Below are 22,776 nucleotides of genomic sequence, written 5' to 3'. Positions count from 1 at the left end.
TACTATGTCATGTTGTTACTATGTCATGGTGTTACTATGTAATGTTGTTACTATGTTATGGTGTTACTATGTTATGTTGTTACTATGTCATGTTGTTACTATTTCATGTTTTTACCATGTTATTTTGTTACTATGTCATGTTGTTACTATGTTATGTTGTTACCATGTTATGCTGTTACTATGTAATGTTGTTACTATGTCATGTCATGTTGTTACTATGTCATGTTGTTACTATGCCATGTTGTTACTATGTCATGTTGTTACTATGTCATGTTTTACTATGTCATGTTGTTACTATGTTATGTTGTTACTATGTCATGTTGTTACTATGTGTCATGTTGTTACTATGTCATGTTGTTACTATGTAACGCTGTTACTATGTAACATTGTTGCCATGTAATGTTGTTACTATGTAACATTGTTCCTACGTTACATTGTTACTATGTAACATTGTTGCCATGTAATGTTGTTACTATGTAACATTGTTCCTACGTTACATTGTTACTATGTAACATTGTTACCATAGAACGATGTTACCATATATTGTTGTTATTATGTAACGTTGTTACCATGTCATGTTGTTACTATGTAATGTTGTTACTATGTGATGTTGTTACTATGTCATGTTGTTACCATGTAATGTTATTACTATGTAATGATGTTACTATGTAACGCTGTTCCTACGTTACATTGTTACTATGTAACATTGTTATCATAGAATGATGTTACCATATATTGTTGTTATTATGTAACATTGTTACCATGGAACGTTGTTACCATGGAACGTTGTTACCATGTAATGTTGTTACTATGTAATGTTGTTACCATGTCATGTTGTTACTATGTAATGTTGTTACCATGTCATGTTGTTACTATGTCATATTGTTACTATGTCACGTTGTTACTATGTCATGTTGTTACTATGACATGTTGTTACCATGTAATGTTATTACTATGTAACATTGTTCCTACGCTACGCTGTTACAATGTGCACTGTAAAACCGGATACATTCTGGATACTCCAACATTATGAGGATTACCTAAAATAATTAAGAAACTGAAATAACTGACGTGAGCTGAACTACCTTCATATGAGTAATACAAATGCAGTTTTTTTGAGTAAGGTATACTTTAATTATAACGCCCCTACTAAGCCACTTCTCAAATAATTGACCAGTGTTCCTTGCCTTTTCGATTGAATTGTTTCCACCCATGCATGACTGTATTTGTAAGTGACAGAGACATGGTTGTTGAATTTATTCATTTTCAGTCCTGTGGCCTTCACCAAGTGAGTTCCTAGGCAAATATGATCATTCTAATTTAACCATGACATATGTCATGAGGCCTTATACAGTGGCCTGAAACCCGTAGTTTACATGCCACATCAGGCCTGCAAGTCGGGTAGCAAACGTCCACTAACTTTCTCAACATTTTTTCCAGTTATCTTCCAACTAGGATTTCTGGAAAACCTGAAAAATATACAAGAATTTTGCAACCCTAACTATAAATCACATTATGCTGGCTTGCAAAGTCATGTATAACTCCTATTGGAATCTAGCCAGAGTTAGGCAATCCAGCATTTTAAATGTGTATTCACCCGCAACCTGTATTCGTAATGACTGCCAGAGTTAAGAACAGTGGGAGGAAACTGCCTAAGCTGTTGAAACTGGAACAACCATTTCAGTAACGGCTGCAAAAATTCAATGGTTGGATTAGTTTAGAAAAAAATATGTATCTTTCTGTAGCATTACATTTAATCATTCAATATACATGCAAAAACAACAGATATTAAAAACTACTCCAAAAAATCTACCTGCAGCAGAGCATGCTGGGGAAAAAAGTTAATTTGTTACCATGTCTTTAAAACATTTAGTTGGTGTGAGTTCTCATGTAGTTTGAGATAGTACAACATAAAGATTTTAAGTAATTACGACTGTTCATTGACTTTGAGTAAAAATGTTACAGTGACATTATTCCAACTCTAGACTCAGAGGACAAGCCCAATCTACAGTGACATTGTTCCAACTCTACAGTTGGATCACTTTAGATCACCCAACCTCGTCCTTGGCAACAAGGACTTCTAAATAGTCCCTCCTGAGTGGTTGATTTCTATGGCTTTGTTTCCACTCTTTCTTTCTGTGTGTATTGATGTTGGGCGCCATTGGAGGTACTTGAAGTGAGTGAATTTGAAATCCCTGTAGCTCCATAAGAATGCCATGTAATGTTGGCTATAAGCCCCCCCCCCCCCCCCCCCCCCCCCCCCCCGTCTGTTCCAACTCTGTGGCGCTCCAGGTTGGACTGTACCACACACTTGGAGGCATTACTCACACATACCAGCTGTGTTGTCGTCCAGAATTTCTGTGGCTTTTTTTGGGGGCCGTTTTTAATAAATAGCTGTGATATATCAATTTGGAAGGGTTGACACAAGCAATTGAGGGACAGATGGACGAAGGACAGAGAGGCATACAGGCAGGCAGACAGACAGACAAACACAAATGCATGCACACATGCGCAGACACAGAAACACACACACACACGTCTGGAGACTTACGGGAAAGTAGAGTAGCAAGGCTCCAAACAAGATGGCCTCCAGGAGGACGAGACCAGACGCTCGGATCCTCTACAAGAAAGAGAGAGAGAGAGAGAGAGAGAGAGAGAGAGAGAGAGAGAGAGAGAGAGAGAGAGAGAGAGAGAGAGAGAGAGAGAGAGAGAGAGAGAGAGAGAGAGAGAGAGAGAGAGAGAGAGAGAGATAACATAACATTGATTTAACACAGAGTTATTAGGATGATATCTACACAATCATATTATCTACTGAGTGAAATTGTCAGCAATTCAAAGAATTTAACTCAATGTCAGAACACGATGACTATGAATTACCAAGATGGTCTCTTAGTTGAGCTGCTCTGCTACCAATGATGTTAGTGAAAACAAGAGAGGACGGCGGGACATTTCTGGGACAAATTTAATTACTCATTATTGCCTAGAAGGTAATGTCTTTTATGTAAATATGTAAATTCACACTCCTTGGGGGACATCTCCTCTGAACTGTATTTCTGGAAGATTCTTATAGGAAACAACATAACTAGTCAGTTTCACACCACAAGTACAGACACTTAGCTCATATTTTGGAACACAATTTACAGGTATGTTTAGCTTTAAAGGGACATTACACTCCAAAATCTGGATGTAGTTCCCCTATAATGACCTGCTTGACCCCTAACCCCTGCCTCCCCCCAATGAGCCCTTACCTTGTTCCTGCGGAAGTGGTAGACCAGCACCATGGCCACTAAGTCCAGCAGCATACAGAGGCCCTGGAAGGAGGCTACGGAAAGCCGGAGGGCTCCGTCATCCTGAGCCAGGCAGGGCGTGTCATCCCGGCAGTAGGGGCAGCCCTCACGGCACGGCAGACACCTACTGGACCCCTCCGAGGGGTCCTCGCCGTGAGCGTGACCACCGCTCTCTTTCCCGGGAAAGGACAGACGGAAGGAACAGAGAGAAGATAGAGAATGACGTGTCGTGACATCAATGGGGAGGCAATTACAATGTACCCCCAAAAACCCCTATTTGTCTTAATGCTGTTGTTTCTGTGTATAAGTTCTACTGAGCCCAGTAAGAGTAGCTGTTGCTGAAGTAAATGCTAATAAGGACCGAAATAAACAAACTGTCAATGTAAACAGCTGGTAACAACTAGCCTTCCATTTGATCTACAGTGAAACATTCCAGTCAAGTAGTTTAGAACAGCATTTTGGAAATTGGCCATGTGGCGGCAGATGGATTGGCAATTAGCAGGGTGTCAGGGTGCAACCGTTTCACAACACATTGTCATAAAACTTCAAATAACTCCGACGTGCGGGTAGCAAAAGCTACAGTACAGGCTAGGTCCACTAGCTCTGTAGCTACTAGATGTGTTGAGTTATTGTGGTCCACTATAGGGCTGTAGCTAGATGTGTTGAGTTATTGTGAGGTATGTAAATACTTAGTATCACAGTCACACAGATGTTATTCATCCCCTCAGTAAAAAGTGTCTAACAAGCCTGTAATTACTCCATCGGTCGCAATATGCACATACTCTATACGTCTCAAATGTACATACTTCATAGTATGTACTTCATAGTACTTCATAGTGCACTACTGTTGACCAGAGCCCTAAAGCAGAGCCTTGTGAAGTGGTAGAGCTCTGGCAGACAGCCTCATGAAGTGGTAGAGCTCTAGCAGACAGCCTCATGAAGTGGTAGAGCTCTGGCAGACAGCATCATGAAGTGGTAGAGCTCTGGCAGACAGCCTCATGAAGTGGTAGAGCTCTAGCAGACAGCCTCATGAAGTGGTAGAGCTCTGGCAGACAGCATCATGAAGTGGTAGAGCTCTGGCAGACAGCCTCATGAAGTGGTAGAGCTCTGGCAGACAGCCTCATGAAGTGGTAGAGCTCTGGCAGACAGCCTCATGAAGTGGTAGAGCTCTGGCAGACAGCCTCATGAAGTGGTAGAGCTCTAGCAGACTGTGAGTGATGTGTCTTCTCAGTGGGTTATGTGTCTTCTCAGTGGGTTATGTGTCTTCTCAGTGGGTTATTTGTCTTCTCAGTGGTTTATTTGTCTTCTCAGTGCGTTATGTGTCTTCTCGCAATTTGTTGTTCTGAGTCATGTTTGAAGAAGAACCAGGGTCATGTTGAGTGGGGCACTCTGAAGCAAAACCTGTTTACAAAACACTTTACTTAAAGCCTGTCCTAAAGGTACTATTATTTATATCTTGTTATAAGCATGTAAGATTTAAGCCTTTATAATGTCTAATAAAACCTTAAATAAAGGTGTCGGTTCCAGGTGCGTAGGTATCAAAATGAGAATACTGTCGAAAAAGAGGAAAAAATGCAAAAACAAACATGTTTCATTTAGACCTCATAGTGCAGAAAAGTTAGTCATTTAGTAATGACCATTATGAGATGATATCAAGACATTTAGGGGGCTCGCACAGGACAAGTCTTACAACGCATTATACCTGTATCATAATGCATTATACCTGAATCATAATGCATTATACCTGCATCATAATGCATTATACCTGCATCATAATGTATTATACCTGCATCATAATGCATTATACCTGTAACGGCAGTCTAAGTCGTCCTCCTCCTCAGACGAGGAGAGGCGAGAAGGATCAGAGGACCAATACGCAGCGTGGTAATTTTCCATAATGAATTTAATCAAAACAAAACAATACACTATACAAAATAACAAAAGAACATACCGTCACAGTCCTAGCTGGTGCAGAACACAAACACAGAGACAGGAAACAACCACCCACAATCCCCAACACAAAACAAGCCACCTATATATGATTCTCAATCAGGGACAACGATTGACAGCTGTCTCTGATTGAGAACCATATTAGGCTGAACACAGAAACAGACGAACTAGACGCACAACATAGAATTCCCACCCAGCTCACGTCCTGACCAACACTAAACAAGCAAAACACATAAGAACTCTGGTCAGGACGTTACAGTACCCCCCCCCCTGAGGTGCGGACTCCGAACGCACCCCTAAAACTCAAGGGGAGGGTCTGGGTGGGCATCTGTCCGCGGTGGCGGCTCCGGCGGTGGACGAGGACACCACTCCACCACTGTCTTTGTCCCCCTCCTTAGCGTCCTTTGAGTGGCGACCCTCGCCCACGACCTTGGCCTAAGAATCCTCCCCAAGGCCCCCACATGATTTAGGAGGTAGCTCAGGACAGAGAGGTAGCTCAGGACAGAGAGGTAGCTCAGGACAGAGAGGTAGCTCAGGACAGAGAGGTAGCTCAGGACAGAGGGGCAACTCCGGACAGAGAGGCAGCTCAGGACGAATGGCAGCTCCGGACTGAATGGCAGCTCCGGACTGAGTGGCAGCTCATGACTGGAGGGCAGCTCATGACTGGAGGGCAGCTCATGACTGGAGGGCAGCTCATGACTGTAGGGCAGCTCATGACTGTAGGGCAGCTCATGACTGGAGGGCAGCTCATGACTGTAGGGCAGCTCATGACTGTAGGGCAGCTCATGACTGGAGGGCAGCTCATGACTGTAGGGCAGCTCATGACTGTAGGGCAGCTCATGACTGTAGGGCAGCTCATGACTGTAGGGCAGCTCATGACTGGAAGGCAGCTCATGACTGTAGGGCAGCTCATGACTGTAGGGCAGCTCATGACTGTAGGGCAGCTCATGACTGTAGGGCAGCTCATGACTGAAGGGCAGCTCATGACTGGAGGGCAGCTCATGACTGGAGGGCAGCTCATGACTGGAGGGCAGCTCTGGCAGCTCCTGACTGGCTGGCGGCTCTGGCAGCTCCTGACTGGCTGGCGGCTCTGGCAGCTCCTGACTGGCTGGCGGCTCTGGCAGCTCCTGACTGGCTGGCGGCTCTGGCAGCTCCTGACTGGCTGGCGGCTCTGGCAGCTCCTGACTGACGGACGGCTCTAGCGCTCCTGACTGACGGACGGCTCTAATGGCTCGGGACAGACGGGCGGCTCTAATGGCTCGTGGCAGACGGATGGCTCAGACGGCGCTGGGCAGACGGATGGCTCAGACGGCGCTGGGCAGACGGATGGCTCAGACGGCGCTGGGCAGACGAGCAGTGCAGGCGGCGTTGAGCAGACGAGCAGTGCAGGCGGCGTTGGGCAGACGGCCGACTCTGACCTGCTGAGGCGCACAGTAGGCCTGGTGTGTGGTGCCGGAACTGGAGGTACTGGGCTGGAGACACGCACCACAGGGAGAGTGCGTGGAGGAGGAACAGGGCTCTGGAGACGCACTGGAAGCCTGGTGCGTGGTGTAGGCACTGGTGGTACTGGGCTGGGGCGGGAAGGTAGCGCCGGATATACCGGACCGTGCAGGCGTACTGGCTCCCTTGAGCACTGAGCCTGCCCAACCTTACCTGGTTGCATGCTCCCCGTAGCCCGTCCAGTGCGGGGAGGTGGAATAACCCGCACTGGGCTGTGTTGGCGAACCGGGGACACCATGCGTAAGGCTAGTGCCATGTACACCGGCCCGAGGAGACGTACTGGAGGCCTGATATGTAGAGCCGGCTTCATGGCACTTGGCTCAATGCTCACTCTAGCCCGCCCAGTGCGGGGAGGTGGAATAACCCGCACCGGGCTATGCACCCGTACAGGAGACACCGTGCGCTCTTCCGCATAACACGGTGTCTGCCCGTACTCCTGCTCTCCACGGTAAGCATGGGAAGTGGGCGCAGGTTTCCTACCTGCCCTCGCCACACTACCCTTTAGCCCCCCCCCCCCCAAGACATTTTTGGGGTTTCTTCACGGGCTTCCAGCCCCGCTTCCGTGCTGCCTCCTCAGACCACCGCTCCTGGGCTTTAGCTGCCTCCATCTCTTCCCGAGAGCGGCGATATTCTCCAACCTTAGCCCAGGGTCCTTCTCCGTTAAATATTTGCTCCCATGACCATTCCTCCTGGTACCGCTGCTGCTGTCGCTGCTGCCCGTTTCCACGCTGCTTGGTCCGGGTTAGGTGGGTGGTTCTGTAACGGCAGTCTAAGTCGTCCTCCTCCTCAGACGAGGAGAGGCAAGAAGGATCAGAGGACCAATACGCAGCGTGGTAATTTTCCATAATGAATTTAATCAAAACAAAACAATACACTATACAAAATAACAAAAGAACATACCGTCACAGTCCTAGCTGGTGCAGAACACAAACACAGAGACAGGAAACAACCACCCACAATCCCCTACACAAAACAAGCCACCTATATATGATTCTCAATCAGGGACAACGATTGACAGCTGTCTCTGATTGAGAACCATATTAGGCTGAACACAGAAACAGACGAACTAGACACACAACATAGAATTCCCACCCAGCTCACGTCCTGACCAACACTAAACAAGCAAAACACATAAGAACTCTGGTCAGGACGTTACAATACCTGCATCATAATGCATTATACCTGCATCATAATGCATTATACCTGCATCATAATGCATTATACCTGCATCATAATGTATTATACCTGCATCATAATGTATTATACCTGCATCATAATGTATTATACCTGCATCATAATGTATTATACCTGCATCATAATGCATTAATCCTGTATCATAATGTATTATACCTGCATCATAATGCATTAATCATGCATCATAATGCATTAATCCTGCATCATAATGTATTATTCCTGCATCATAATGCATTAATCCTGCATCATAATGCATTAATCCTGCATCATAATGTATTATACCTGCATCATAATGCATTAATCCTGCATCATAATCTATTATACCTGCATCATAATGCATTAATCCTGCATCATAATCTATTATACCTGCATCATAATGCATTAATCCTGCATCATAATGCATTAATCCTGCATCATAATGTATTATACCTGCATCATAATGCATTAATCCTGCATCATAATGTATTATACCTGCATCATAATGTATTATACCTGCATCATAATGCATTAATCCTGCATCATAATGCATTAATCCTGCATCATAATCTATTATACCTGCATCATAATGCATTAATCCAGCATCATAATACATTATACCTGCATCATAACACATTTAACCTGCATCATAATGTAGTAATCCTGCATCATAATCTATTATACCTGCATCATAATGCATTAATCCTGCATCATAATGCATTAATCCTGCATCATAATGCATTAATCCTGCATCATACTAAATGGCGGCGGAAGAAATGGCAGCAGTTTTACGGGCGACCAACCAATTGTGCTATTTTGTGGGGTTTATTCGCGTTATTTGTAACTTATTTTGTACATAATGTTTCTGCAACCGTATCTTACGGCAAAAAAAGTCGGACTAGACTAAGATTTTTCTTCAACAAGCAGGACGCACAGGACATTCTCTGAACACCCGATAAGGCCAACATCCCCGTTATTTGCAAGAGGAAGACACGCAGGTACAGAGGACACAGAGCGGAGTGCCTCGTAAGGATCCGCAGAAGGCAAGTGGGAAAGCTGCTGTTACCGTATTACTCGCCAACGTGCAATCATTGGACAATAAATTAGACGAGGTACGATCACGAATATCCCACCAACAGGACATCAGAAACTGTAACATCTTATGTTTCACCGAATTGTGGCTGAATGATCACATGGATATTCAGCTAGCGGGATATACGCTGCACCGGCAAGATATAACAGCACACTCCGGTTAGATGAGGAGGCGGTCTGTGCATATTTGTAAACAACAGCTGGTGCACAAAATCTTAGGAAGTCTCTAGATTTTCCTCCCTGAAGTAGAGTATCTTGTGATAAAATACAGACCACACTATTTGCCTAGAGAGTTTTCAGCTATACTTTTCGTGACTGTTTATTTACCATCACAGACGGATGCTGGCACTAAGACCGCACTCAATCAGCTGTATAAAGAAATAAGCAAACAGGAAACCGCTCGCCTAGAGGCGGCCCCAGAGGCGGCGCTCCTAGTGGCAGAAGACTTTAATGCAGGGAACCTTAAATCAGGTCTACCTAATTTCTACCAACATGTTAAATGTGCAACCAGAAGGAAAACATTTCTAGATCACCTGTATTCCATACACAGAGACGCGTATAAAGCTCTCCCTCGCCCTCCATTTGGTAAATCCGACCACAATTCTATCCCCCTGAGTCCTGCTTACAAGCAAAAATTAAAGCAGGAAGCACCAGTGACTCGGTCAAAAAAAAAGTGGTCAGATGAAGCAGATGCTAAACTACAGGACTGTTTTGCTATCACAGACTGGAACATGTTCCAGGATTCTTCCGATGGCATTGAGGAGTACACCACATCAGTCACTGGCTTTATCAATAAGTGCATCGAGGACGTCGTCCCCACAGTGACTGTACGTACATACCCCAACCAGAAGCCATGGATTACAGGCAACATTCGCACTGAGCTAAAGGGTAGAGCTGCCGCTTTCAAGGTGCGGGACTCTAACCCGGAAGCTTATAAGAAATCCTGCTATGCCCTCCGACGAACCATCAAACAGGCAAAGCGTCAATACAGGGCTAAGATTGAATCGTACTACACTTGCTCCGACGCTCGTCTTATGTGGCAGGGCTTGCAAACTATTACAGACTACAAAGGAAAGCACAGCCGCGAGCTGCTCAGTGACACAAGCCTACCAGACGAGCTAAATCACTTCTATGCTCACTTCGAGACAAGCAACACTGAGGCATGCATGAGAGCATCAGCTGTTCCGGACGACTGTGTGATCACGCTCTGCGTAGCCAACGTGAGTAAGACCTTTAAACAGGTCAATATTCACAAGACTGCGGGAACAGACGGATTACCAGGACGTGTGCTCCGGGCATGTGCTGACCAACTGGCAGGTGTCTTCACTGACATTTTCAACATGTCCCTGATTGAGTCTGTAATAACAACATGTTTCAAGCAGACCATCATAGTTCCTGTGCCCAAGAACACGAAGGCAACCTGCCTAAATGACTACAGATCCGTAGCACTCACGTCCATAGCCATGAAGTGCTTTGAAAGGCTGGCAATAGCTCACATCAACACCATTATCCCAGAAACCCTAGACCCACTCCAATTTCCATGCCGCCCAAACAGATCCACAGATGATGCAATCTCTATTGCACTCCACACTGCCCTTTCCCACCTGGACAAAAGGAACACCTACGTGAGAATGCTATTCATTGACTACTACATGTTGTTCAACACCATAGTACCCTCAAAGCTCATCACTAAGCTAAGGATCCTGGGACTAAACACCTCCCTCTGCAACTGGATCCTGGACTTCCTGATGGGCCGCCCCCAGGTGGTGAGGGTAGGTAGCAACACATCTGCCATGCTGATCCTCAAAACTGGAGCCCCTCAGGGGTGGGTGCTCAGTCCCCTCCTGTACTCCCTGTTCACCCACGACTACATGGCCAGGTACGACTCCAACACCATCATTAAGTTTGCAGACGACACAACAGTGGAAGGCCTGAATAACATAATAAGGTGCCAGAATAACAACCTATTCCTCAACGTAACCAAGACTAAGGAGATTATTGTGGACTACAGGAAAAGGAGGACCGAGCATGCTCCCATTCTCATCGACGGGGCTGTAGTGGAGCAGGTTGAGAGCTTCAAGTTCCTTGGTGTCCACATCACAAACTAACTAGAATGGTCCAAACACACCAAGACAGTCGTGAGGAGGGCACGGCAAAGCCTATTCCCCCTCAGGAAACGAAAAAGATTTGGCATGGGTTCGCAGATCCTCAAAAGGTTCTACAGCTGCAACATCGAGAGCATCCTGACTGGTTGCATCACTGCCTGGTATGGCAACTGCTCGGCCTCCGACCGCAAGGTACTACTGAGGGTAGTGCGTACGGCCCAGTACATCACTGGGGATAAGCTGCCTGCCACCCAGGACCTCTATACAAGGTGGTGTCAGAGGAAGAACCTAAAAATTGTCAAAGACTCCAGCTACCCCAGTCATAGACTGTTCTCTCTACTACCGCACGGCAAGCGGTATTGGAGTGCCAAGTCTAGGACAAAAAGGCTTCTCAGCAGGTTTTACCCACGAGCCATAAGACTCCTGAACAGGTAATCAAATGGCTACCCGGACTATTTGCATTGTGTGACAACCCCCCCCCCCCCCTCCAACCCCTCTTTTACGCTGCTGCTACTCTCTGTTTATCATATATGCATAGTCACTTTAACCATATCTTCATGTACATACTACCTCAATCAGCCCAACTAACCGGTGCCTGTATATAGCCTCGCTACTGTCATAGCCTCGCTACTGTATATAGCCTCGCTACTGTTATTATTCACTGCCTTTTTACTGTTGCTTTTATTTCTTTACTTACCTATTGTTCACCTAATACCTTTTTTGCACTGTTGGTTAGAGCCTGTAAGTAAGCATTTCACTGTAAGTTCCACACCTGTTGTATTCGGTGCACGTGACAAATTAACTTTGATTTGATAAACTTTGATTAGATAATACATTAAACCTGCATCATAATGCATCATACCTGCATCATAATGCATCATACCTGCATCATAATGCATCATACCTGCATCATAATGCATTATACCTGCATCATAATGCATCATACCTGCAGGCTTAAACAATTTGTTCCCTGTCTTTAACAACACCAAATGACGTGGACTCAGTGCTCTCCACTTCCCTAGGAATAAACCCGACAGGTGAATGACGTGGACTCAGTGCTCTCCACTCCCCTGAGAATAAACCCTACAGGTGAATGACGTGGACAGTGCTCTCCACTCCCCTAAGAATAAACCCTACAGGTGAATGACGTGGACTCAGTGCTCTCCACTCCCCTAGGAATAAACCCGACAGGTGAATGACGTGGATTCAGTGCTCTCCACTTCCCTAAGAATAAACCCTACAGGTGAATGACGTGGACTCAGTGCTCTCCACTCCCCTAAGAATAAACCCTACAGGTGAATGACGTGGACAGTGCTCTCCACTCCCCTAAGAATAAACCCTACAGGTGAATGACGTGGACTCAGTGCTCTCCACTCCCCTAGGAATAAACCCTACAGGTGAATGACGTGGACTCAGTGCTCTCCACTCCCCTAGGAATAAACCCGACAGGTGAATGACGTGGACTCAGTGCTCTCCACTCCCCTAGGAATAAACCCGACAGGTGAATGACGTGGACTCAGTGCTCTCCACTCCCCTAAGAATAAACCATACAAGTGAATGACATGGACTCAGTGCTCTCCACTTCCCTAAGAATAAACCATACAAGTGAATGACGTGGACTCAGTGCTCTCCACTCCCCTAAGAATAAACCCGACAGGTGAAAGCATAATGTACACAGCACAATGAGCGAACAAACCACAAAACACTCAGTCACGGTAAAACAGTGTTTGGATTTAGTGAAGTAAAGTGCTGCAGAGTATTTGCAAACAAACAAACACACAGAAATCCCCCAAGGCATAGCGTCTGTTAAGAACACAGTGAACCAGCGCAGACAGAGAATACAATGCAGTCACAGGAGGTTGGTGGCACCTTAATTGGGGAGGACAGGCTTGTGGTAATGGCTGGAGCGGAATCAGTGGAATGGTACCAAATACATTGTTATACCCTGATGAGGACAGCTTGCCTGTCCAAACGTTGGTTATTAAATGATTACATCTGAGCTCCTAGAGTGTGATGCTTTTCTTTTTCAAGTGCTCTACTCTGCTAGCCAGCACCTCGCCTAAATAGGTGTTCTACTCCGCTAGCCAGCACCTCGCCTAAATAGGTGTTCTGCTCCGCTAGCCAGCACCTCGCCTAAATAGGTGTTCTACTCCGCTAGCCAGCACCTCTCCTAACCAGGTGTTCTACTCCACTAGCCAGCACCTCTCCTAACCAGGTATTCTACTCTTTTAGCCAGCACCTCTCCTAACCAGGTGTTCTACTCCACTAGCCAGCACCTCTCCTAACCAGGTGTTCTACTCTGCTAGCCAGCACCTCTCCTAACCAGGTGTTCTACTCCACTAGCCGGCACCTCTCTTAACCAGGTGTTCTACTCTGTTAGCCAGCACCTCTCCTAACCAGGTGTTCTACTCCGCTAGCTAGCACCTCTCCTAACCAGGTGTTCTACTCTGTTAGCCAGCACCTCTCCTAACCAGGTGTTCTACTCCACTAGCCAGCACCTCTCCTAACCAGGTGTTCTACTCCGCTAGCTAGCACCTCTCCTAACCAGGTGTTCTACTCTGTTAGCCAGCACCTCTCCTAACCAGGTGTTCTACTCCACTAGCTAGCACCTCTCCTAACCAGGTGTTCCACTCCAATAGCTAGCACCTCTCCTAACCAGGTGTTCTACTCTGCTAGCCAGCACCTCGCCTAACCAGGTGTTCTACTCTGCTAGCCAGCACCTCTCCTAACCAGGTGTTCTACTCTGCTAGCCAGCACCTCTCCTAACCAGGTGTTCTACTCCACTAGCCAGCACCTTGCCTAAACAGGTTTTCTACTCCGCTAGCCAGCAACCCGCCTAAACAGGTGTTCTACTCTGTTAGCCAGCCCCTCTCCTAACCAGGTGTTCTACTCCACTAGCCAGCACCTCTCCTAACCAGGTGTTCTACTCTGTTAGCCAGCACCTCCCCTAACCAGGTGTTCTACTCCAATAGCTAGCACCTCTCCTAACCAGGTGTTCTACTCTGCTAGCCAGCACCTCGCCTAACCAGGTGTTCTACTCTGCTAGCCAGCACCTCTCCTAACCAGGTGTTCTACTCTGCTAGCCAGCACCTCTCCTAACCAGGTGTTCTACTCCACTAGCCAGCACCTTGCCTAAACAGGTGTTCTACTCCGCTAGCCAGCACCCCGCCTAAACAGGTGTTCTACTCTGTTAGCCAGCCCCTCTCCTAACCAGGTGTTCTACTCTGTTAGCCAGCACCTCCCCTAACCAGGTGTTCTACTCTGCTAGTCAGCACCTCTCCTAACCAGGTGTTCTACTCTGCTAGCCAGCACCTCTATAAAACAGGTGTTCTACTCCGCTAGCCAGCACCTCTCCAAACCAGGTGTTCTACCCCACTAGCCAGCAAGGTGTGCATTTTCAGTTCTGCCCATACATTTTCTATAGGACGGAGGTCAGGGCTTTGTGATGGCCACTCCAATACCGTGACTTTGTTGCCCTTAAGCCATTTTGCCACAACTTTGGAAGTATGCTTGGGGTCATTGTCCATTTGGAAGACCCATTTGCGACCAAGCTTTAACTTCCTGACTGATGTCTTGAGATGTTGCTTCTATATATCCACATCATTTTCCATCCTCATAATGCCATCTATTTTGTGAAGTGCACCAGTCCCTCCTGCAGCAAAGCACCCCCACAACATGATGCTGCCACCCCCTTGCTTCACGGTTGGGATGGTGTTCTTTGGCAAGCAAGCCTCACCCTTTTTCCTCCAAACATAACAATGGTCATTATGGCCAAACAGTTTCATCAGACCAGAGGACATTTCTGCAAAAAGTACGATCTTTGTCCCCATGTGCAGTTGCAAACTGTAGTCTGGCTTTTTTATGACGGTTTTGGAGCAGTGGCTTCTTCCTTGCTGAGCAACCTTTCAGGTTATGTCGATATAGGACTTGTTTTACTGTGGATATAGATACTTTTGTACCTGTTTCCCCCAGCATCTTCACAAGGTCCTTTGCTGTTGTTCTGGGTTTGAGTCACACTTTTCGCACGAAAGTACGTTCATCTCTAGGAGACAGAACGCATCTCCTTCCTAAGCGGTATGACAGCAGCGTGGTCCCATGGTGTTTATACTTGCGTACTATTGTTTGTACAGATGAACGTGGTACATTCGGGCATTTGGAAATTGCTCCCTGTCACGTTCCTGACCTGTTTTCTGTTGTTTTGTATGTGTTTAGTTGGTCAGGGCGTGAGTTGGGGTGGGTATTCTATGTTGTGTGTCTAGTTCGTCTGTTTCTGTGTTCAGCCTAATATGGTTCTCAATCAGAGACAGCTGTCAATCGTTGTCCCTGATTGAGAATCATATATAGGTGGCTTGTTTTGTGTTGGGGATTGTGGGTGGTTGTTTCCTGTCTCTGTGTTTGTGTTCTGCACCAGATAGGACTGTCTCGGCTTTCACGTTTGTTATTTTGTTATTTGTTAATGTTCATCGTTTATTGTTTAATTAAACATGTTGAACACTAACTGCGCTGCATTTTGGTCCTCTCCTTCATCCCAGGAAGAAAGCCGTTACAGAACCACCCACCAAACCCGGATCAAGCAGCGGGTTAACGGGCAACAGCGACAGCAGCAGTGGTTCAAGGAGGAATGGACATGGGAGGAGATTCTGGACGGAGAAGGACCCTGGGCAGAGCCAGAGGAGTGTCGCCGCCCCAAAGCGGAGCTGGAGGCATTTAAAGCGGAGAGGCGGCATTATGAGGCGCTAGCAAGGCAGAGCGGCTGGAAGCCCAAGAGGCTCACCCAAACATTTCTTGGGGGGGGGGGGGGGGGGGGACTAAAGGGGAGTGTGGCGAAGTCAGGTAGGAGACCTGCGCCAACTTCCCGGGCTTACCGTGGAGAGCGAGAGTACGGGCAGACACCGTGTTACGCAGTAGAGCGCATGGTGTCTCCTGTACGTGTTCATAGCCCGGTGCGGGTTATTCCACCTCCCCGCACTAGCCGGGCTAGAGTGAGCATTGAGCCAAGTGCCATGAAGCCGGCTCAACATATCTGGCCTCCAGTACGTCTCCTCGGGCCGGTGTACATGGCACCAGCCTTACGCATGGTGTCCCCGGTTCGCCAACACAGCCCAGTGCGGGTTATTCCACCTCCCCGCACTGGACGGGCTACGGGGAGCATGCAACCAGGTAAGGTTGGGCAGGCTCAGTGCTCAAGGGAGCCAGTACGCCTGCACGGTCCGGTACCACCAGTTCCGGCACCACGCACCAGGCCTACTGTGCGCCTCAGCAGGTCAGAGTCGGCCATCTGCCCAACGCCGCCTGCACTGCTCGTCTGCTCAGCGCCGTCTGAGCCATCTGTCTGCCCAGCGCCGTCTGAGCCATCTGTCTGCCCAGCGCCGTCTGAGCCATCCGTCTGCCCAGCGCCGTCTGAGCCATCCGTCTGCCCAGCGCCATCTGAGCCATCCGTCTGCCCAGCGCCATCTGAGCCATCCGTCTGCCCAGCGCCGTCTGAACCATCCGTCTGCCCAGCGCCGTCTGAGCCATCCGTCTGCCCAGCGCCGTCTGAGCCATCCGTCTGCCCAGCGCCATCTGAGCCATCCGTCTGCCACGAGCCTTCAGAACCGCCCGTCTGTCCCGAGCCATTAGAGCCGTCCGTCAGTCAGGAGCCGCTAGAGCCGTCCGTCAGTCAGGAGCTGCCAGAGCCGCCAGCCAGTCAGGAGCTGCCAGAGCCGCCAGCCAGTCAGGAGCTGCCAGAGCCGCCAGTCAGGAGCTGCCAGAGCCGCCAGCCAGTCAGGAGCTGCCAGAGCCGCCAGACAGTCAGGAGCTGCCAGAGCCGCCAACCAGTCATGAGCTGCCCTCCAGTCATGAGCTGCCCTCCAGTCATGAGCTGCCCTACAGTCATGAGCTGCCCTCCAGTCATGAGCTGCCCTCCAGTCATGAGCTGCCCTCCAGTCATGAGCTGCCCTCCAGTCATGAGCTGCCCTACAGTCATGAGCTGCCCTACAGTCATGAGCTGCCCTACAGTCATGAGCTGCCACTCAGTCCGGAGCTGCCATTCAGTCCGGAGCTGCCACTCAGTCCGGAGCTGCCACTCAGTCCGGAGCTGCCACTCAGTCCGGAGCTGCCATTAGTCCAGAGTTGTCCCTCTGTCCTAAGCTACCTCTCTGTCCGGAGCGATTTCTCTGTCCTGAGCTACCTCTCTGTCCTGAGCTACCTCTCTGTCCTGAGCTACCTCTCTGTCTTGAGCTACCTCTCGGTCCTGAGTTGTCTCCTCTATTTAGGAGGGGCCTTGGTGAAGGTTCCTGGACCATGGTCGGGGGCGAGGGTCGCCACTCAAAGGACGCTAAGGAGGGGGACAAAGACAGTGGTGGAGTGGTGTCCTCGTCCACCGCCGGAGCCGCCACCGCGGACAGATGCCCACCCAGACCCTCCCCTTGAGTTTTAGGGGTGCGCCCGGAGTTCGCACCTTGAGGGGGGGGTTCTGTCACGTTCCTGACCTGTTTTCTGTTGTTTTGTATGTGTTTAGTTGGTCAGGGCGTGAGTTGGGGTGGGTATTCTATGTTGTGTGTCTAGTTCGTCTGTTTCTGTGTTCAGCCTAATATGGTTCTCAATCAGAGACAGCTGTCAATCGTTGTCCCTGATTGAGAATCATATATAGGTGGCTTGTTTTGTGTTGGGGATTGTGGGTGGTTGTTTCCTGTCTCTGTGTTTGTGTTCTGCACCAGATAGGACTGTCTCGGCTTTCACGTTTGTTATTTTGTTATTTGTTAATGTTCATCGTTTATTGTTTAATTAAACATGTTGAACACTAACTGCGCTGCATTTTGGTCCTCTCCTTCATCCCAGGAAGAAAGCCGTTACACTCCCAAGGATGAACCAGACTTGTGGAGGTCTACAATTTTTTTTCTGAGGTCTTGGCTGATTTCTTTAGAATTTCCCATGATGTCAAGCAAAGAGGCACTACGTTTGAAAGTAGGCCTTGAAATACATTCACAGGTACACCTCCAATTGACTCAAATTATGTCAATTAGCTTATCAGAAGCTTATAAAGCCGTGACATAATTTTCTGGAATTTTCCAAGCTGTTTAAAGGCACAGTCAACTTAGTGTATGTAAACTTCTGACCTACTGGAATTGTGATACAGTGAATTATAAGTGAAATTATCTGTCTGTAATAAATTGTTGGGAAAATTACTTGTGTCATGCACAAAGTCCTAACCGACTTGCCAGAACTATAGTTTGTTAACAAGAAATTTATGGAGTGGTTGAAAAATGAGTTTTAATGACTCCAACCTAAGTGTATGTAAACTTCCGACTTCAACTGTAGATGAAGTACTGTATATGGTTTTCCACAGCTTTGCCAATTTCATTATATAAATGGTGAACAAAACAGGCCCTAAAATGGAGCCTTGTGGAACTCCTTTTGTGATGTCCGAGAAACTGGACATTTGACCGTCCACATATACACACAGAGTTCTGTCTGAGTTAATCTGAGTTGATTAACCAATAATGGATGGACACCCTCTCATGAGGAAAATAATCAATGACTAATCAAATAAATATGAAAGGAAATTCATAGATTTTTTATCAGCATCTAATTTCATGGAGTTTGCCATGACTTGGAAGATGAGACCCTCTCAGCACCTGTTTTTCCTTAATGCTTTATATCTTTTGTTTTTAATCATTTACATTTTTACCCCCTTTTCTCCCCAATTTCATGGTATCCAATTGTTAGTAGTTACTATCTTGTCTCATCGCTACAACTCCCGTACGGGCTCGGGAGAGACGAAGGTCGAAAGCCATGTGTCCTCCGAAACACAACCTAACCAACCTGCACTGCTTCTTAACACAGCGCGCATCCAACCCGGAAGCCAGACGCACCAGCGACTCCTGTCGGAGGAAACACCGTGCACCTGGAGACCTTGGTTAGCGTGCACTGCACCCGGGCCTCCACAGGAGTCGCTGGTGCGCGATGAGACAAGGATATCCCTACCGGCCAAACCCTCCCTAACCCGGACGACGCTAGGCCAATTGTGCGTCGCCCCACGGACCTCCTGGTCGCGACCGGCTGCGAACCCAGAGTCTCTGGTGGCACAGCTAGCGCTGCGATGCAGTGCCCTAGACCACTGCGCCGCCCGGGAGGCCCTTAATATCTTTATTGCTTTGTTTGTTGCTAGGAAACAACAATAAATTCAATCAGGTTGTGAGGAATAATAGTGGCAGGTCAATTCAGAAGTGGAAATGAGTATCGCTCCTACAATCCAATCTAAGCCGAGGAGAAGCATTTGAATATTTTTTAATGATGTGGTTGTGGGCTTTTGAAGATTACTTTCTCTCCTCGATGCTACCTTCAAGCATCCCATTGCATTCCAATAAGACAGTGGCAACACCAGGGGTGGCATCAAAAAAGACGTTATGAAAAGGATTGTATACACACTAATAACTTCCTCCTCGTGCCCTGGTGCTAACCTAAGCCTGTGCTGTGCATTCATCCAAGGTAATTGTACAGAGGTTTCGAAAATACAAACTCCTTTCATGTTATACGCACTTATAAAAACTATATGAAAACATTACACATGATGCCAAACCAATATCAATGAAAACAGATGCCCCTTGATGCTCAGCTCAAACACAGGACAGGCATGGCCAATATGGCCAATAAATGTAAAATATACTGTGTCCGTAAAATGTATAAGCTGGAAGTAGAAGCCTAACTGTTGTTGATCCTTAGTTTACTCCAATTACGGGAAAATAATAAAGGAAAATATGTTTAAAAATATATATGTTATATACAGTACCAGTCAAAAGTTTGGACACACCTATTCATTCAAGGGTTTTTCTTAACTTTTTACTATTTTCTACATTGTAGAATAATAGTGAAGACATCAAAACTATGAAACAACACATATGGAATCATGTAGTAACCAAAATAGTGTTAAACAAATCAAAATATATTTTAGATGTTAGATTCCTCAGAGTAGCCACCCTTTGCCTTGATGACTGCTTTGCACACTTGGCATTCTCTCAACCAGCTTAACCTGGAATGCTTGGTACCAACAGTCTTGAAGGAGTTCCCACATATAATGAGAACATGATGGCAAATTTTCCTTCACTCTGCAGTCCAACTCATTCCAAACCATCTAACCTGGGTTGAGGTCAGTTGATTGTGGAGGCCAGGTCATCTGATGAAGCACTTCATCACTCTCCTTCTTGGTAAAATAGCAATTACACAGCCTGGAGGTGTGTTGGGTCATTGTCCTGTTGAAAAACAAATGTTGGTCCCACTAAACCAGATGGGATGGTGTATCGCTGCAGAATGCTGTGGTAGCCATACTGGTTAAGTGTGCCTTGAATTCTAAATAAATCACTGACAGTGTCACCAGCAAAGCACCCCCACACCATCACACCTCCTCCTCCCTGTTTCATGGTGGGAACCACACATGCGGAGATCATCCATTCACCTACTCCGCATCTCACAAAGGCGGTTAGAACCAAAAATCTCAAATTTGGACTCATCAGACCAAAGGGACAGATTTCCACCGGTCTAATGTCCATTGCTCAAGTTTCTTGGCCCAAGCAAGTCTCTTATTATTATTGGTGTCCTTTAGTAGTGGTTTCTCTGCAGAAATTCAACCATGTGTCTGTTACTTGAACTCTGTGAAGCAATTTCTGAGGCTGGTAACTCTAATGAACTTACCCTCTGCAGCAGAGGTAACTCTGGGTCTTCCTTTCCTGTGGTGGTCCTCATGAGAGCCAGTTTCATCATAGCGCTTGATGGTTTTTGCGACTGCACTTGAAGAAACTTTCAAAGTTCTTGAAATGTTCTTTATTGACTGACCACATCTTAAAGTAATGATGGACTGTTGATTCTCTTTGCTTATTTGAGCTGTTCTTGCCATAATATGGACTTGGTCTTTTACCAAATAGAGCTATCTTCTGTATACCCCTCCTACCTTGTCACAACAGAACTGATTGGCTCAAACGCATTAAGAAGGAAAGAAATTTCACAAATTAACTTTAAACAAGGCACACCTGTTAATTGAAATGCATTCCAGGTGACTACCTCATGAAGTTGGTTGAGAGAATGCCAAGAGTGTGCAAAGCTGTCATCAAGGCAAAGGGTGGCTACTTTGAAGAATCTCAAATATAAAATATATTTTGATTTGTTTAACACTTTTTGGTTACTACATGATTCCATATGTGTTATTTCATAGTTTTGAAGTCTTCACTATTATTCTACAATGTAGAAAATATTAAAAATAAAGAAAAACCCAGGAATGAGTAGGTGAGTCCAAACTTTTGACTGATACTGTACATATTTTTTTTTAAATAGATGGGTGATTGGAAATTATGTAGACAATTACATTGATGGAAGCCAATCTATCTGCAATATTAAAGCTGATCTACCCCTTAATTAAAAAATATATATTTTTAAAAAAGTGATTGAAATCAGAGTGGAGGAGAAAGATGCCACTTGTTGCTGGGCAGGGAAACAGCAAACCTTGGAGTCTGTTACTGGGCAGGGAAACAGCAAACCTTGGAGTCTGTTACTGGGCAGGGAAACAGCAAACCTTGGAGTCTGTTACTGGGCAGGGAAACAGCAAACCTTGGAGTCTGTTACTGGGCAGGGAAACAGCAAACCTTGGAGTCTGTTACTGGGCAGGGAAACAGCAAACCTTGGAGTCTGTTACTGGGCAGGGAAACAGCAAACCTTGGAGTCTGTTACTGGGCAGGGAAACAGCAAACCTTGGAGTCTGTTACTGGGCAGGGAAACAGCAAACCTTGGAGTCTGTTACTGGGCAGGGAAACAGCAAACATTGGAGTCTGTTATTGGGCAGGGAAACAGCAGACCTTGGAGTCTGTTGCTGGGCAGGGAAACAGCAAACCTTGGAGTCTGTTACTGGGCAGGGAAACAGCAAACCTTGGAGTCTGTTACTGGGCAGGGAAACAGCAAACCTTGGAGTCTGTTACTGGGCAGGGAAACAGCAAACCTTGGAGTCTGTTACTGGGCAGGGAAACAGCAAACCTTGGAGTCTGTTACTGGGCAGGGAAACAGCAAACCTTGGAGTCTGTTACTGGGCAGGGAAACAGCAAACCTTGGAGTCTGTTACTGGGCAGGGAAACAGCAAACCTTGGAGTCTGTTACTGGGCAGGGAAACAGCAAACCTTGGAGTCTGTTACTGGGCAGGGAAACAGCAAACGTACTTGTAAAGCCGTTGAGTGCCACTCTGCTAGGATGGTAGAAGCCTCTCCGGCATTGGCACTTGTAGTTGTCTAGCACGAATCCATGTCCGACAATGGGATTGCACTAGGGAAAGACGAGAGAGAGAAAGAAAGAGAGCGTTTATCTAAAAGGCATGTAAACAGGATAGATGGAATAATGGAGGGAAGGTGACTCAGCCTTCTATTTGTGTTTTTTGAAACTCCCCAAAAAAACATGCTATGTGTTTTTCTAAAACGAAGTGAAATACCCTGTGGCGCTGTAATGTGAAATTCTTTCAAAAAACACTGAAATATTTGGGTTGGTTATGTAAGGTTTGAACATGTCTCGACGACAAAACAGTCTTTTCTTCTCCTATTATGCTCTGTGCTCTTTGAAAAGGCACTCTCACTTCCTATTCAAATCTCTACTCAACTGACAGGCCGTTAGCAACAGCCCTGGAATTCAGTTATTCAAACACAAAACTTGTTTGCACATTT

General features: G+C 46.6%; 1 protein-coding gene across 1 annotated transcript in view; it reads right to left on the bottom strand.

Moving 5' to 3' along the window:
• The window catches only part of LOC120019942 (probable G-protein coupled receptor 158), a 151,665-nt gene that overhangs the window by 72,877 nt on the left and 56,012 nt on the right, over nt 1-22,776 (bottom strand). The window contains exons 3-6 of the mRNA XM_038963352.1: nt 22,271-22,384; nt 20,793-20,819; nt 3,249-3,434; nt 2,552-2,620 (exon numbers count right to left, since the gene is read on the bottom strand). Coding sequence (XP_038819280.1) covers nt 2,552-2,620; nt 3,249-3,434; nt 20,793-20,819; nt 22,271-22,384 — 396 coding nt within the window. The remainder of the gene's footprint in view (nt 1-2,551; nt 2,621-3,248; nt 3,435-20,792; nt 20,820-22,270; nt 22,385-22,776) is intronic.

Source organism: Salvelinus namaycush, chromosome 25 (genome assembly GCF_016432855.1).
Source record: "Salvelinus namaycush isolate Seneca chromosome 25, SaNama_1.0, whole genome shotgun sequence".
NCBI classification, from domain to species: domain Eukaryota; kingdom Metazoa; phylum Chordata; class Actinopteri; order Salmoniformes; family Salmonidae; genus Salvelinus; species Salvelinus namaycush.
The sequence above is the reverse complement of the archived record's forward strand: the minus strand, read 5'-3'. Positions and strand labels throughout refer to the sequence as shown.